This window comes from Penaeus chinensis, chromosome 35 (genome assembly GCF_019202785.1).
Source record: "Penaeus chinensis breed Huanghai No. 1 chromosome 35, ASM1920278v2, whole genome shotgun sequence".
Classification (NCBI taxonomy): Eukaryota; Metazoa; Arthropoda; class Malacostraca; order Decapoda; family Penaeidae; genus Penaeus; species Penaeus chinensis.
Window position 1 is genome coordinate 10654895 of NC_061853.1, and position 14232 is coordinate 10669126.

At 33.3% G+C, this 14232-nt stretch overlaps 1 protein-coding gene across 1 annotated transcript in view; it reads right to left on the reverse strand.

The window, feature by feature from the left end:
- Nucleotides 1-2138, reverse strand: part of LOC125044056 — a gene marked incomplete at its 5' end in the record, with an annotated part of 2338 nt that extends 200 nt beyond the window's left edge. The window contains one exon of the mRNA XM_047640500.1: nt 1-2138. This exon is cut by the window's left edge and continues 200 nt beyond it. Within this exon, the coding sequence (XP_047496456.1) occupies nt 885-2138 (1254 nt within the window).
- Between the last annotated feature and the right edge of the window lie 12094 nt (nt 2139-14232).

Here is a 14232-nt window from a genome sequence, read left to right on the forward strand (position 1 = left end):
ATTTTTGTATTATATCTCACAACTACTATGTGCTTCCTGTCACAAAAAAAAAAAAAAAAAAAAAAAAAAATCGTTATTTACCGACAGATTCAACATCTTAACCGAACAACCAATCAAGACTTGTTTAATTAACCATACAGCATTCTGATGGTAAATGCAGTCAAGTTATAATTCAGAAATACAACACACACTCATGCATACGAGCTTGCTTCTGTCTCTCAACGTCAGTTTTACTTTCATTAAAATATCCGTTTTTTTTTTTTTTTTTTTTTTTTTCATCCGTTGTTCATGCAAATTCTCGTTTCCAGTCTTTTATTCTACCAAAATTTCACTTTTTCAATATTTCTGCATATTTCCTTCCGTGTGTTTTTTCTTTCTTTCTTTTTTTCCCTTTATCTACGCATCACTATTCCTTTTTTCGCCTTTATCCATATATTTTCATCCTCTATACACACTCTCGCGTAACCCTAATAACAAGAGCATCTTTAATAAACCGTTCGTCACAATTCAAAGGTTAAACATTCCTCAAATGCTTTCGATTCACACGTCGGCGTCTCTCAATTCAATAAATTCATTTAAACTCAACCCTTTATAAAGCGTCACCCTTCATTTTTTTTTTTCCTAACATTTTTTTTATAATTAAAACGAATATCAAAAATTCCCCAAATCTGATCTTTCCCAGTTTTCTGATCAATGTCTACCTTATTTTTGAAATCTGGATCTCTAAGGCGTATATCTTGTTCACTGGGTGTGTGTAGTCTGTCTTAAAGATCATGTAATGGTGTGTCTTTAGCTCAAGCCCTGTTTATATGTCCTGCAAATACAATCATGTCATATACCTAAGGGTCTGTTCAAGTCCGGTGTATGAAAGCTTATTTGGTGTTTCACTCCCGAAGGCTAGTTTGTCTAATCTGTGAAGGACAGCGTTGTGTTTTCCTCTGGGGGATTGGTTTAGCTCGGGCTTGTGAGTGCCAGCGCGATGTTTCACTCCTGAAGGCCGGGCTTAAGTCTGGTTTGTGAATGCCAGCTCGATGTTTCCCTCCTAGAGGCTGGCTTAAGTCTGGTTTGTGAATGCCAGCTCGATGTTTCACTCCAAGAGGCTGGGTTAAGTCTGGTTTGTGAATGCCAGCTCGTTGTTTCACTCCTGAGGGCTGGGTTAAGTCTAATTTGTGAATGCCAGCTCGATGTTTCACTTCTAGAGGCTGGCTTAAGTCTGGTCTGTGAATGCCAGCGCGATGTTTCACTCCTGAAGGCTGGGTTAAGTCTGGTTTGTGAATGCCAGCTCGATGTTTCACTCCTAGAGACTGGCTTAAGTCTTGTTTGTGAATGCCAGCGCGATGTTTCACTCCTAGAGGCTGGCTTAAGTCTGGTTTGTGAATGCCAGCTCGATGTTTCACTCCTAGAGGCTGGCTTAAGTCTTGTTTGTGAATGCCAGCGCGATGTTTCACTCCTAGAGGCTGGCTTAAGTCTGGTCTGTGAATGCCAGCGCGATGTTTCACTCCTGAGGGCTGGCTTAAGTCTGATTTGTGAATGCCAGCTCGATGTTTCACTCCTAGAGGCTGGTTTAAGTCTGGTCTGTGAATGCCAGCTCGATGTTTCACTCCTAGAGGCTGGCTTAAGTCTGGTCTGTGAATGCCAGCGCGATGTTTCACTCCTAGAGGCTGGCTTAAGTCTGGTCTGTGAATGCCAGATCGATGTTTCACTCCTAGAGGCTGGCTTAAGTCTGGTCTGTGAATACCAGCTCGATGTTTCACTCCTAGAGGCTGGTTTAAGTCTGGTCTGTGAATACCAGCTCGATGTTTCACTCCTAGAGGCTGGCTTAAGTCTGGTCTGTGAATACCAGCTCGATGTTTCACTCCTAGAGGCTGGCTTAAGTCTTGTTTGTGAATGCCAGCGTGATGTTTCACTCCTAGAGGCTGGCTTAAGTCTGGTCTGTGAATGCCAGCGCGATGTTTCACTCCTAGAGGCTGGCTTAAGTCTGGTCTGTGAATACCAGCTCGATGTTTCACTCCTAGAGGCTGGCTTAAGTCTTGTTTGTGAATACCAGCTCGATGTTTCACTCCTAAAGGCTGGCTTAAGTCTGGTCGGTGAATACGATGTATTACTCCTAAGGGTTTGTAAAGTCTGTTAAACTGTATCCAATATTGTCATGTATTTTTCAAACTGTTGTTTAAATACTGTTTGCTTGCTAATGCTTTTCATATCTGTTTGTGTGTGTGTGTGTGTGTGTGTGTGTGTGTGTGTGTGTGTGTGTGTGTGTGTGTGTGTGTGTGTGTGTGTGTGTGTGTGTGTGTTTTCAAACCCTGAAATTGTCTTTCCTTTTATATAAAAAAAAAATATATATATGTCCAGTACTTGCTCACACGCATTTCCCTCCCCACATACAATCACACACGCGCGCGCGCACAAGCCAACATCCGTGTTTCTTAGTTGAGCAAAAAAACTAAATCACGTGTTTGTTCCCCGCTATCCTTGCTATACATCTTGCATTTACATCACTGAGGAAAGACAGACAATTTCATTATCGCTCTTATCTGAAGCATCACACCTCCTTCGTTATCATTGTAATATTCCTTATCGTAACACCATCATTATCACCATCACGCTGACCGAAATCACGAAAATCGTCGACATTTTCATAATCATTGTCATTTTCCCCACTTGTCCGAATCGGTTGGTTTCAAAGTTCCATTACGTCACTTCTTGACTTCGTCCCTGCATCTATCGCCTTTATATATCTTTTTTGTTTAATTTTCTTAATGAGCAAAACGTTCCTCAATCTATCCTTTTTTTTTCTTAATCCGTCTCTGGTGATCGCATTCGCATTATCCGATTCATTACTACAAATGGCTTATTATCAATGAACACCAACAACAATAACAACAAAGAAATGTCTCTCTCTCTCTCTCCATCCATTTCTTTCTTCGTTATTCACTGTTTCATAAAACCTCTTCTTCTTAATTTCTTCAACCCTTCCCTTCTTATCCACACTCAATTCTTCCTTCTTTTCTTATCTATCTCCATTCTAATAATATCTCTCCAACTATTTTCTCACGAACGGCCTCATCTCTCATTGACTCTGTTACTTATAATTAATTACATTTTCAATACTCTTTACAGAAACATAATGTGTGTCTCTGGAACGCGATTATAGTGTACTCAGCAGCAATTAAAAGCCTTACATACTTTTTCTTACTAATAACAGTGATTTATATTGATAATTTGAATGATAATGAGACAATGGTAAATATGATATTAATAATGATAATAACTATGATAGTAATAATTATTAATAGCGATGATTAGTAATCATAATGATGATAATAATTATGATAACAATTATAGTAATAACAATAACAATAATAATATCAATATTCATAGCAACAATAGTAGTTAAAAATAAAATGATAAATCATTAAAAAAAAAAACGATAAATATCGAAAAAAAATGATTCATTTTGATATTCCAGCATTGTTCATGGCCACTGTCTGTTTTTTTTTGTTTCCTCTCTCTCGTTAAAGAACAAGAAAACAAACGAATAAAACACAAAATCCAATAAAAAAACGATAAAAAAAAAAAATAATGAACAAAACTAAAAACAGAAGACAAGGCAAATCCGAAGAGGGGAAGCAGAAGAGGGGAAAATAAGACGATGATAAAACAAAAGAATTAGGAAAGGAGACTAGGAGAGAATAATGATAATGACGTATCATTATAATATTTTTTTTAGGTGGGTTCTCCCCCCCTCCCCTCCCTCCCCTCCCCCCAACGGTGGGAAACTGTCGGTGGGTTTTTTTTAATCAATATTTGTTTGTTTATTATCAATACTGGAATATCAGAATTTCCTATCACATGAAAAGATGAAAATGATGATGACTATGATAACAACAACAACAATAATAATAGTAATAATGATGATGATAATAATAATAATAATAATAATAATAATAATAATAATAATAATAATAATAATATAATAATAATAATAATAATAATAATAATAATGATAATGATCATAATAATTTCCTCAAAAAGAAAAAGATGAAAAACAATGCAAATGCTATTCTATTTCCTACACCGATTTTTTTTTTCTTAAAGATTTTATGTCGTACTTCTTAATCCTAAGCTTATTTAACTGTTTTCCGATCCTTATCCTAATTATTTCAGAGCTATAGGTATAAAGGAATCACACAAGAGGGCATTAATCATTCAAAAATATTTTCATTCAAAGAAAATTTCTAAAAACAACAATTTTCAGGAACTTCATAAGATCGAAAATCCCGCGCGATCCTGATTGGCTGTTTCCCCAAGTTGAATCAGCCAATCAGCGCGTCGAGATTGCGCTTAGCTCATTCGAAAATAAACTAAAACTTAATAAAAAAGAATTAAAAAAAATGGTTACACATTCTAGAAAGTGGAAGGTTATTGAGTCCCTTTAATATGTATATAATATTATAACATTCCTACTATATGAAACCAAAGCAATTTTCACTTCTCATTTTCTACGTTTACATCCTTCCCGCTAACATTCACTCTTCGCCGCTCACTCTTCGCTCTGTTTTATCGCCCATTCTTTCTTTTTTTTCCCCCCATGTCCTCGTTTTTCCTTTTTTTTCTCTCTACTTACAGCATTTCTACTCTATAACCTTTGTACCCGTTCGTATAGTTATTCCACGTCACACATTCACAGAGTTTTCGAAAAACATTTATGACTCTATATCTATGTAGCGTTTTCTTGCTCAGTCGTGACTAGATGTAGCGAATGTCAAAATGTCTGACTACTATTCCATTTTCTACTTCATATTCTTTGCCATTATATGTATATGTATATATATATATATATATATATATATATATATATATATATATATATATATATATATATATATATATATAGATAGATATAACGATCTTTCTTCACCAAACATTCTACCGTATTCTTGGTCCTTCTCTCTTTCTCTCTTTCTCTCTCTCTCTCTCTCTCTCTCTCTCTCTCTCTCTCTCTCTCTCTCTCTCTCTCTCTCTCTCTCTCTCTCTCGCACACACACACACGCACACACACACATATATAACACACTGCTACAGAGGCAATTGTAAGAAATCACAGAAAAACGAATGTTCTCCCTAATGTTGACGTCACAACCCATCAGTGACGTCATAACACCGTCATCACTTATCTGTGACGTCATGCAACCGCGCTGCTACGATAGTAACGGAAAATCTCCAAGAGAGGGAAGCAATGATTTGGTCACAATAATGAAAGAAATCTGTCTAATTCCTACAGTCGTGTTCTCACTCTAAAAGATGACAGATAATTGAAATGAAAAGAGAGGGGAAAAAAAAAAAAAAAAAAAATCTTTAGGTCAAATCAGGAAGATAAGACGCTGAAGACAATACAAAAAGAAAAAAGAGAGAGAAGAAAAAAGGATAAGAATAAACGATAAGGAAAGAATTTCGCGATAACAGCCTTAATTTTAGCACCTATGAACAATACTATTGACTTGCGTGGGAGACACACTTACTTGTTCGCTATGAAAATCATGACATCAACAATAATGATCATAAATAGAAAAGCATTTATGTATATTAACAACGAGAGCAAGAAAATATGTACGTAATAATAATAATATAATGATGATAATAATAGTAATAATAATGATATTATATATATTAACAACGAGAGCAAGAAAATAAGTACGTAATAATAATAATAGAATAATGATGATAATAATAATAATAATAATAAAGGTGGCAAAAAGTTTAATAATGAGAGGGTGGGGGGGGGCTGGTGGGATTAGGTGGGGGGGGAGGGGGGGGTTCTTCTCCCTCTCTCGTTATCCGAAAATCCTCCCTTCTTACTCCCTTTTTTATGGAACGAAGGAAGAGGGAGAGAGAAGGAAAGGGGAGGCAAGGAAGAGGAGAAGGAGAGGAACATCCCTAATTTTTTTTTTTTTTTTTTTTTTTTTTTTTTTTTGATGAGCCATTTTTAAACATACAATTTTATTTTATAACTAATTCTTTTTTATTCTTTTACACATAATTAATCTTTTTTTTTTTTCTCACTATTTCCTCGGACTTGAAAAAAAAAAAAAAAATCATACCTTGATAATGAATCCTATTTTTGTAAATGATTACTATCACTAGTCAAACGAAGGCGACCTTAGCAAAGAGCAATGCGTGAGGTAAATAGGAGAGCGAAGGTGGAAATGAGAAACTAGAGAATAACAGAATAATAAAAATAACAACGAACAACAATGAAACAAAGACAAAACGAGTAATTAGTGATATTTGAATTCAGAATTAATTGAGATCTGAGGGGGTTACTAAGTTTTTTTATTAATATATTTTTAATATATATTTTATTTGTTGAGGTTACGAGTGTAGAGAAAATTATGCAATGCATATATATATATATATATATATATATATATATATATATATATATATATATATATATATATATATACATATATATACATATATATATACATATATATATAATTATATATACATATATATAATTATATATACATATATATATATATATATATATATATATATATATATATATATATCTGAGATCGATTTAAACAAATAAAAAAATAGAAAGAATGAAATACCTGTACTTGATTTTGGCAAATGGGAGATAGAAGAAAAATTGACTAAAGGTGGGATATTTTGAAAACATAGAAAACAGAATAATTAAAAAAGAAAGATTGAAAAGGAAAGCATAAAAAATGAAGAAAAAAAATAACCTATTCTGAAAGGTAAATTTGTGAAAGTGATGATTTTTTTTTTCCTTTTTTTTCATAAAAGGTACAAAACACAAACATAAATAGGAGCTTTAAAATAATCAAAAATCTTTATAAGAGATCAGTGACATCTGTAATTACTTGGGAAGTCGATGTCACAATTAATAATATTTGAAAAAAAAGAAACGCGAGATGCTAAGGTCATAACAGAGAAAAAAAGTATACAAAACGCATAACTATATTACTTCTACTTGGTTCCTTATTCTAAAATTTAAAAAAAAAAGACAAAAAAATAAGAAAAAGAGATTATTAATTAAAAGAAACGTCAATGGGTCATGTCATAATTATCATGCCATGCAACAACTTGTTCTTAATTCATATTAGAAATGACTAAGTCGTCTTTGTGCGAGGGTTGAATATTGTTGCGCTTTTCAAAAATCGTTTTTCTCTCTTTAAAAAAAAAAAAAAAAAAAAAAAAAAAAAAATGACGATAAGAATAAACACCGAATTTTTTTTCTTCATTAAACATTAAATCACTAAAAAACAACCTTCGATACTTTTGTTTCTCTCTCTCTCTCTCTCTCTCTCTCTCTCTCTCTCTCTCTCTCTCTCTCTCTCTCTCTCTCTCTCTCTCTCTCTCTCTCTCACTCAAAATGTGCGTGCAGTTATGTGCGTTCGGTGTGTTAAGTGAGGTTGAATTCTTAACCTTCTAAGGCTAAAATCTTATTCACAAACTCATGTTTATTTTCAAATCTTAATTTTTTAGATTAAATCTTAAAACGTAAACGGGAAAATCGAGCACAGAGCATTTCATTCATGTCTTAGCTAAGTTTATGTGTTCATAATGGGACTTAAATATTTAAATTCTAAAAATAGACATGTAAATATAGAATATGTGTATATATATTTTTTTCTCGTTTTTGCTAGCTTTTTAAATATATCTTTTAAGTAACATTTATTTCGCATCACTGGCATTTTAACATGCAACGCTCTTTGTTGAAAAGGGAAAGAATTTCTAAAATTCAATGAGTCTTCGGTCCTATATATACTTTTTTTTTTTTTTCTCTCTTTTTTTTTCCCGACGTGAAAGATTCATCGAACTGTCATTCGCATTTTCCCCTTTCAACATCCAGCACATTTCGACCGAAAGTACACGCCACTTTCAGGGAGATGTGTGCTGGTGAGGATTAATATTTCCTATCTTGCTACCGAGAAATATAAAAAAGAAAAAAGAAAAAAAAAATGTAAAAATACCAGTGAGGCTAAACATACGAATTTCATCAACATCATTGCCTTGGAAATAAAAATGACAGATTAAATAAACAAAGAGGAAATTCTCGATTAGGTTAGTCTGCGGTACCGACCATACACTTTTTTTTCAATGTCTAAAAGGCACGATTTAACAACTAATAAAACTCCATACAGCTACACACACTGTCTTTAGCATTACTGCAACGTTGCGCCTGATCTTCGTTTTTCATTTACGTACGTTTTCCTCTCTGTTTTTTTTTTTTTTTTCTTTCTTTCTTTGCATTGAGATTTCTTTCCAATTATCATTAGTTATTTGTTCTTCTTTTTTTTTTTTTTCTTATTGACTGGGTTACTTTGAGATGAAATTCCAGAATACGAGTTTAAGTCGAAGAGAATGAAAAGAAAAATGAAATTAGTTACTTCTTTCACGTTTTCTATGTCTCCGTTTTCTGTGGGATCTCCGTTTTCAATCACATTCCGTTTTCTATAGCTCCGTTTTCTTTCCTTTGCCCTTTCTTAAACTCTATGGAGCTTTATAGGATATATTTTGTATCTAATGTTTTAGTGTAATTCTTATAACAGCCATATTCGGGTAAGAGGGAGCTCGAAGATATAACGACTACGTGAGATATCAAAATAAAAATTCCGTTTTTTCTTTTACGGACGGGAAGTAAAATCATCATAAATGTTAATTTCCTGTGTAGGTTGAAGGAAAAGGATGGATAAAAGGAGGAAGGGGAGGAAAAGGAAGGGATAGGGAGGAGCAATAATAACGGTAATAGTAATGGCCGTAATAATAATAACAATAATAATAATATTATCATTATCCTTATTATTATTTTTATCACTATGGAAGAGGGAGAAGGACAGAGGGAAAGAAGTGGGATGTTACTTCATATTGTGCGTTTTATTGTCTCGAAGGAATGGTAAGAGCCGCAGAAGGATTAAAAAGAGACAATAACAAAAAATATAACAAAACAACAAAAATAACAAGAAGTTACTACGGTTGACGACCTCAAAAAAAAAAAAAAAAAAAAAAAAAAAAGAGATCGCCGCAATATCTTAATCTTAAATACACGATGTCAGGTCTTGAAATAAAAGAGCTGGGCTGAAGTCCCTGCCGAAATACAGTTCAACATGCAACGCTACACAACAATACAGAAATACAAATGCAGGGAGAGGGAAAGACGAGGAGATTATTGTATGATGCAAGTTGAAGACAAAATCGGTTTAGATCTTTGAGAAAAATTGGCAAGTCGTTGCTACGAAACAGAAAGAGACAGATGTAACTTAGAAGGAATATGAAACCTCTTTATCAACACCATCTTTATAAAAAAAAAAAAAAGGGGGGGGTGGGAAGGGGAGGAGAGAAAGGTGAATAAAGAGAGGAGAATAGGAGGAGGTGAGATTAGCATTATCTCCCATCCTCCCTATTTATTCCTTCGCTTTATTCCGGCCTCTCTTTCTCCCCTCTTCACTATCTCTGTCATTTCGGTAGGGCGCCGTCAAGGATAGTATAGAAGAATAAAGAATAACGATAAGGGTAAAAAATAACTGAAATAAAATGGATTAATTCGACCTTAACTGACCTTATAATGTATTAGAAGGAATAAAGACAATGTATATAGCTACCTATCATTACAATCATTTTCTCTTAGGCTAATATCCTTACTATCTTCACTATTAGCATTTTCTTTTAGTCACTATCGCTATTATTATTACTGTTATTATCATTTGTCTTTAACTTAATCTATCTTCTAATTTAACACTATTTAAAAAAAAAAGCAAAAGGTGCGATAGTTTTTTATATATTTTTTTTTTTTTTTAGATGTATAAGCCTAACGTTTCGCTTGTGGTGAACAAAAAAATCTTCCTTTTTTCTGTTACGAAAGAGGAGAAGAAAGACAAGATTAATTATCCACATTGCTTCTTCCCTTTCTTCTTCTTTCCCTTTTTTTTTTTCTTTTTTTTTTGGAGAATAAAGAGTTATAAGTGCGAAAGACGGAAAGAAGAAAGAGAAGAATAAATATCCACGTGTTTTATTCTTCACTTCCTTCCTAAATTTTTTTCTACTTATTCTATTTTCGTTTCTTTTCTCTCCATATTTTTTTTATTTTTTTATTTCTCCACAAGCGAAAGTGGCAACTGGTTTGTTTTTCTTCTGTTTTGCTTATAAGTCTACGTTCGTCAGTATTTTATTTATATATATCTTTTTTTACCTTATCTATTAATTAGCTAATAGAAATGAAATGGTTGCAACTCCATGCACTGGGTAAGAAAATAATAATTAAAGAGAAGATAAAAAAAAAAACTTTCATTTCATTCATTATGGTCAATCATGCGTTTTTACCTTTTGTTCTTTTCATATCAGACTCTGCAATTAAAATACTCGCTTATGGTTAATACTCAAACAGTTCTTTCCCTCGAAAAAAAATATACAAATAAATATATAATGTATGTATGTATGTATGTATATAAGACTCGAACCAACCCACATTCCACAGGACTAAATTCCTTTACCTCATCCCCTCCCCCGCCACTCAAAAAAAAGAAAAAAAAAAGAAAAAGAGAAAAAAAAAAACAATCTGTCAACACCATTTTTTTTACCTTGTTCCCTTTTTTTTTAAATACATATACACACAAATATATATTTTTTTCTCTTCTTTTCTGTGACACTCTATACATGCTGACAACCTGTCCGTTTTTCGAACTCGCCCTAACATCAACCTTTACCTATTTCCGGGTTCGACAATTGAGAGATTTTCATCCACAAATAGACAATAAAGAATATGAATAGGAAAAAAAAAATGTACTAAAAAAAGAATGAACTAGTCAAGTGTAAAAAAAAAATGTTGGTATTTTCGATCATAATGTTCTTATTTTCACCCTTAAACTCTTCTATAATTCAATGTTATTTGAGAACTTCACGTGACCTTCAACACTCAAGATAGATTGATTGATTGACCGCTGGAAAGTTGCAACTTCTAGGCCTTAAGTTAAAGCGGAAATTAGAGAGAAATCACCCTGTCTAAAACCTGTAACTTTGTCTTTCTAAGCTATTCAAAACGCTCGCTTAATAAAAAATGAATTATTCGCATCACATGAAAAAGATAGCAAAAAAAAATAATAATAATAATAATAAAAATAAAAATATAAATATATATATATATATATATATATATATATATATATAAAAAAACGTTATCATTACTCAGGTCTTACATTCTACCATTTAAAAAAAAAATAAAAATAAATAAACAACTCTCAATTCAGTCAAAGAGGACAAAGAAAAATAACGAAGGAAAATAATAAGTAGAAGCTAAAGATGTTATGATAAAAATAACAAGAGAAAGAAATATTCCTATCTTCCAGATCCTAGAACTCATTTCCGACCCATTAGAAAAGAGAGGAAGTGATAAAGAAAGGAAGGGGAAAAGAGGGAAAAGGGTGTGTGTGTGTGTGTGTGTGTGTGTGTGTGTGTGTGTGTGTGTGTGTGTGTGTGTGTGTGTGTGTGTGTGTGTGTGTGTGTGTGTGTGTGTGTGTGTGTGTTTGTCTGTGTGTGTGTAAGCGTGTGTGTGTGTGTGTGTTTGTTTGTGTGTGTGTAAGTGTATGTGTTTGCTTGTTTATTTGATTTCGTGTGTATGACCCACGAAAAAAAAATAAATCTAAAAGAAGAAAAAATAAATACCAGTTAAGAAAAAAAGAAGAAAAAAAAAAAGAAACGAAAATAACTGGAAAATGAAAACAGCCATTGCTAAATTGCCTACTTTCCAGCGGTCACATTTACATTGTACTCGTATAGCCTCTAAGTATCTACGGGAATCACAATTAGCCATTCATTGTTCACTTCTATCATCATTATCCTCATCTCTTGCTTCTATTTTCTATCTTTATTCGGTCTATTATTCTATCACCTTCCACATTTTTCATAATACATTTTATTGAAAAAGCAAAGCGTTGGAATTATGTTAAAAGTTAAACATAGGGCATGTGAAATGTGGTTAGCATTGATGACGAAATATTCTAACAAAAGACAGATATGAAATAGATTTAAAATAATATTATTGGTAATGAAAAAGGGGGGGGGGGGGGAGATGACACTTAAAATAATACAAAATATGTTAAATCTTTAGATAAAAAAAAAAAGTGATTTACTAATGAAAGGAATTTTGACAATAGAAATAATTCCTCTTTGGTCATACGCCTCATCTTATATATTTTTTTTTTTTTTTAGATTGGAAGGGGGGGGGGGGGGGGAGGGGGGAGTCAAATAATCAAGATACTTAATCAATAATAAAAAATATTTTTAGAACGCATAAAATGAAGCATTTCAAAAAAGATAAATTCGTGTTTCTTTCCTTTTCGACAACTTTTCTCTATTTTTCTTTTCTTTTCTAATCTCGTTCTCTACTTTTGTCGTGATAAAAAGGAAAGAAACAAGAAGTGAGAGAAAATTAAAAAAAAACACATAAATGTATCACTAACAACTAAGGCACTTAACCTAAAAAAAAAAAAAAAAGATACAAAATTATTTAAAAGAAGATAGAGCAGAATTGGACGCCATGGGTAATTTAAAAAAAAAAAAAAAAAAAGGAATATATAATAGAATTGGACGCCATGGGTTATTAATTTAAAAAAAAAAGTCTACAATTATTTTTCATAATTAGAAATCCTTACGGGCGATTTTATACTTTATAAAACACTTAAAGTTAAAGCTTAGCAACACCAGAAAATAATAAAAATGAGAAAAATGGTGTTTTTTTTTTTGTTTTTTTTGTAATCATTGTATTTATCATAGTTTGTCTCTCCAACATCTTATCTCGTTTGTTTGTTTGTTGTTACTCCTGTTTGTTTGTACTGGTAGGAACGCTGAGGTCGCCAAAACGTTCAAGAAACGTTCAATACTTGTTCATTCTTCTGTTCATCTGTTCTTCTGTTCTTCTCTCATTCTCTCTTGATCTCTTTCACTCTCATTCTCGTCGACTTTCCACACATCTTCGGCAACGTTTGGATCCTATTCTCTCCTTGGCTCTTTACTTTACCTATTTTTCATTAATTCATTCATCTCTCTATCGCATTTACGTTTTTTTAGTTCTGGATTCATTCCTAGCTGTTGTTGTTGTTGTTGTTGTTTTGCTGCCTGTTTTCTCTTTCATCTAAATGTCTTTTTTTCAATTCTTTTTTTCACATTCTTTTTCTTCTCTCTCTCTCTCTCTCTTTCTTTCTTTTTCTCTCTCTTATTCTCTCTTACTCTCTCTCTCTCTCTCTCTCTCTCTTTCTTTCTTTTTCTCTCTCTTATTCTCTCTTACTCTCTCTTTCTCTCTTTCTCTTTGAATACAACCCCTTTTCCTCTTATCCCGTCCCTCCCCTTTATTACATTTTTTCACACCTCCCTTTATTCGATCCTGATGGAATCACTGCTTAACCCTCCCCCTCCTTTCTTTCTCTTTCTTTCTTTCTCTCTCTCTCTCTCTCTCTCTCTCTCTCTCTCTCTCTCTCTCTCTCTCTCTCTCTCTCTCTCTCTCTCTCTCTCTCTCTCTCTCTCTCTCTTTTCCCTCTTTCACTTCTTGTACTCCCACCCCCTCCTCTTTCTCTCTCTCCCTTCCCTCCCTTCTTTTTCCCTCTCTTCACACCCTCTTTCATCGCAGGCTTCCCCTTCTCTCCTCAAACTGTGCCTCTAATCCAACCTTTTCTACTGCACACATACAACTCAATCCCCCAGATGCACAATATAGCCTACCGTTCTCTCCCTTGCATTCAATTTAACTGTTTCTCCCTCTCTGTGTATGTGTGTGTGTGTCGCTCTCTTTCTCTCCCTCTCTCTGTCTCTCTCTCTCCCCTTTGTATTCAAATAAAGCCCGTACCACTTCATACCTATTTGAATATCTAACTCCACTGCAAATCTAGAGCTTCACTATGCCACTTTCCTCTACGTTGGTTAAACAATCCTTTTTTTTTTAGTTTTTTTTTTTTAGTTAACCTTTCTCTTTATTTCTTTTTGTCATTAAATTCAAAACCGGACCGACACTTTTATTCTTGTTTTCCCATTCTCTCCCTTTCTTTCTTTCTCTTTCGTAGTTATTACGTGCTTTCGTAAATCACATGATAACACGGCTGGTCTAACACAAATAAGGTCTTAAACCACTCTGTTTTTCATTCCCTTAAACAAACGCTTCAGCCAGAACACAATCTTTCCCTTAACTGAATCTAACAACACACTCCCAACTCA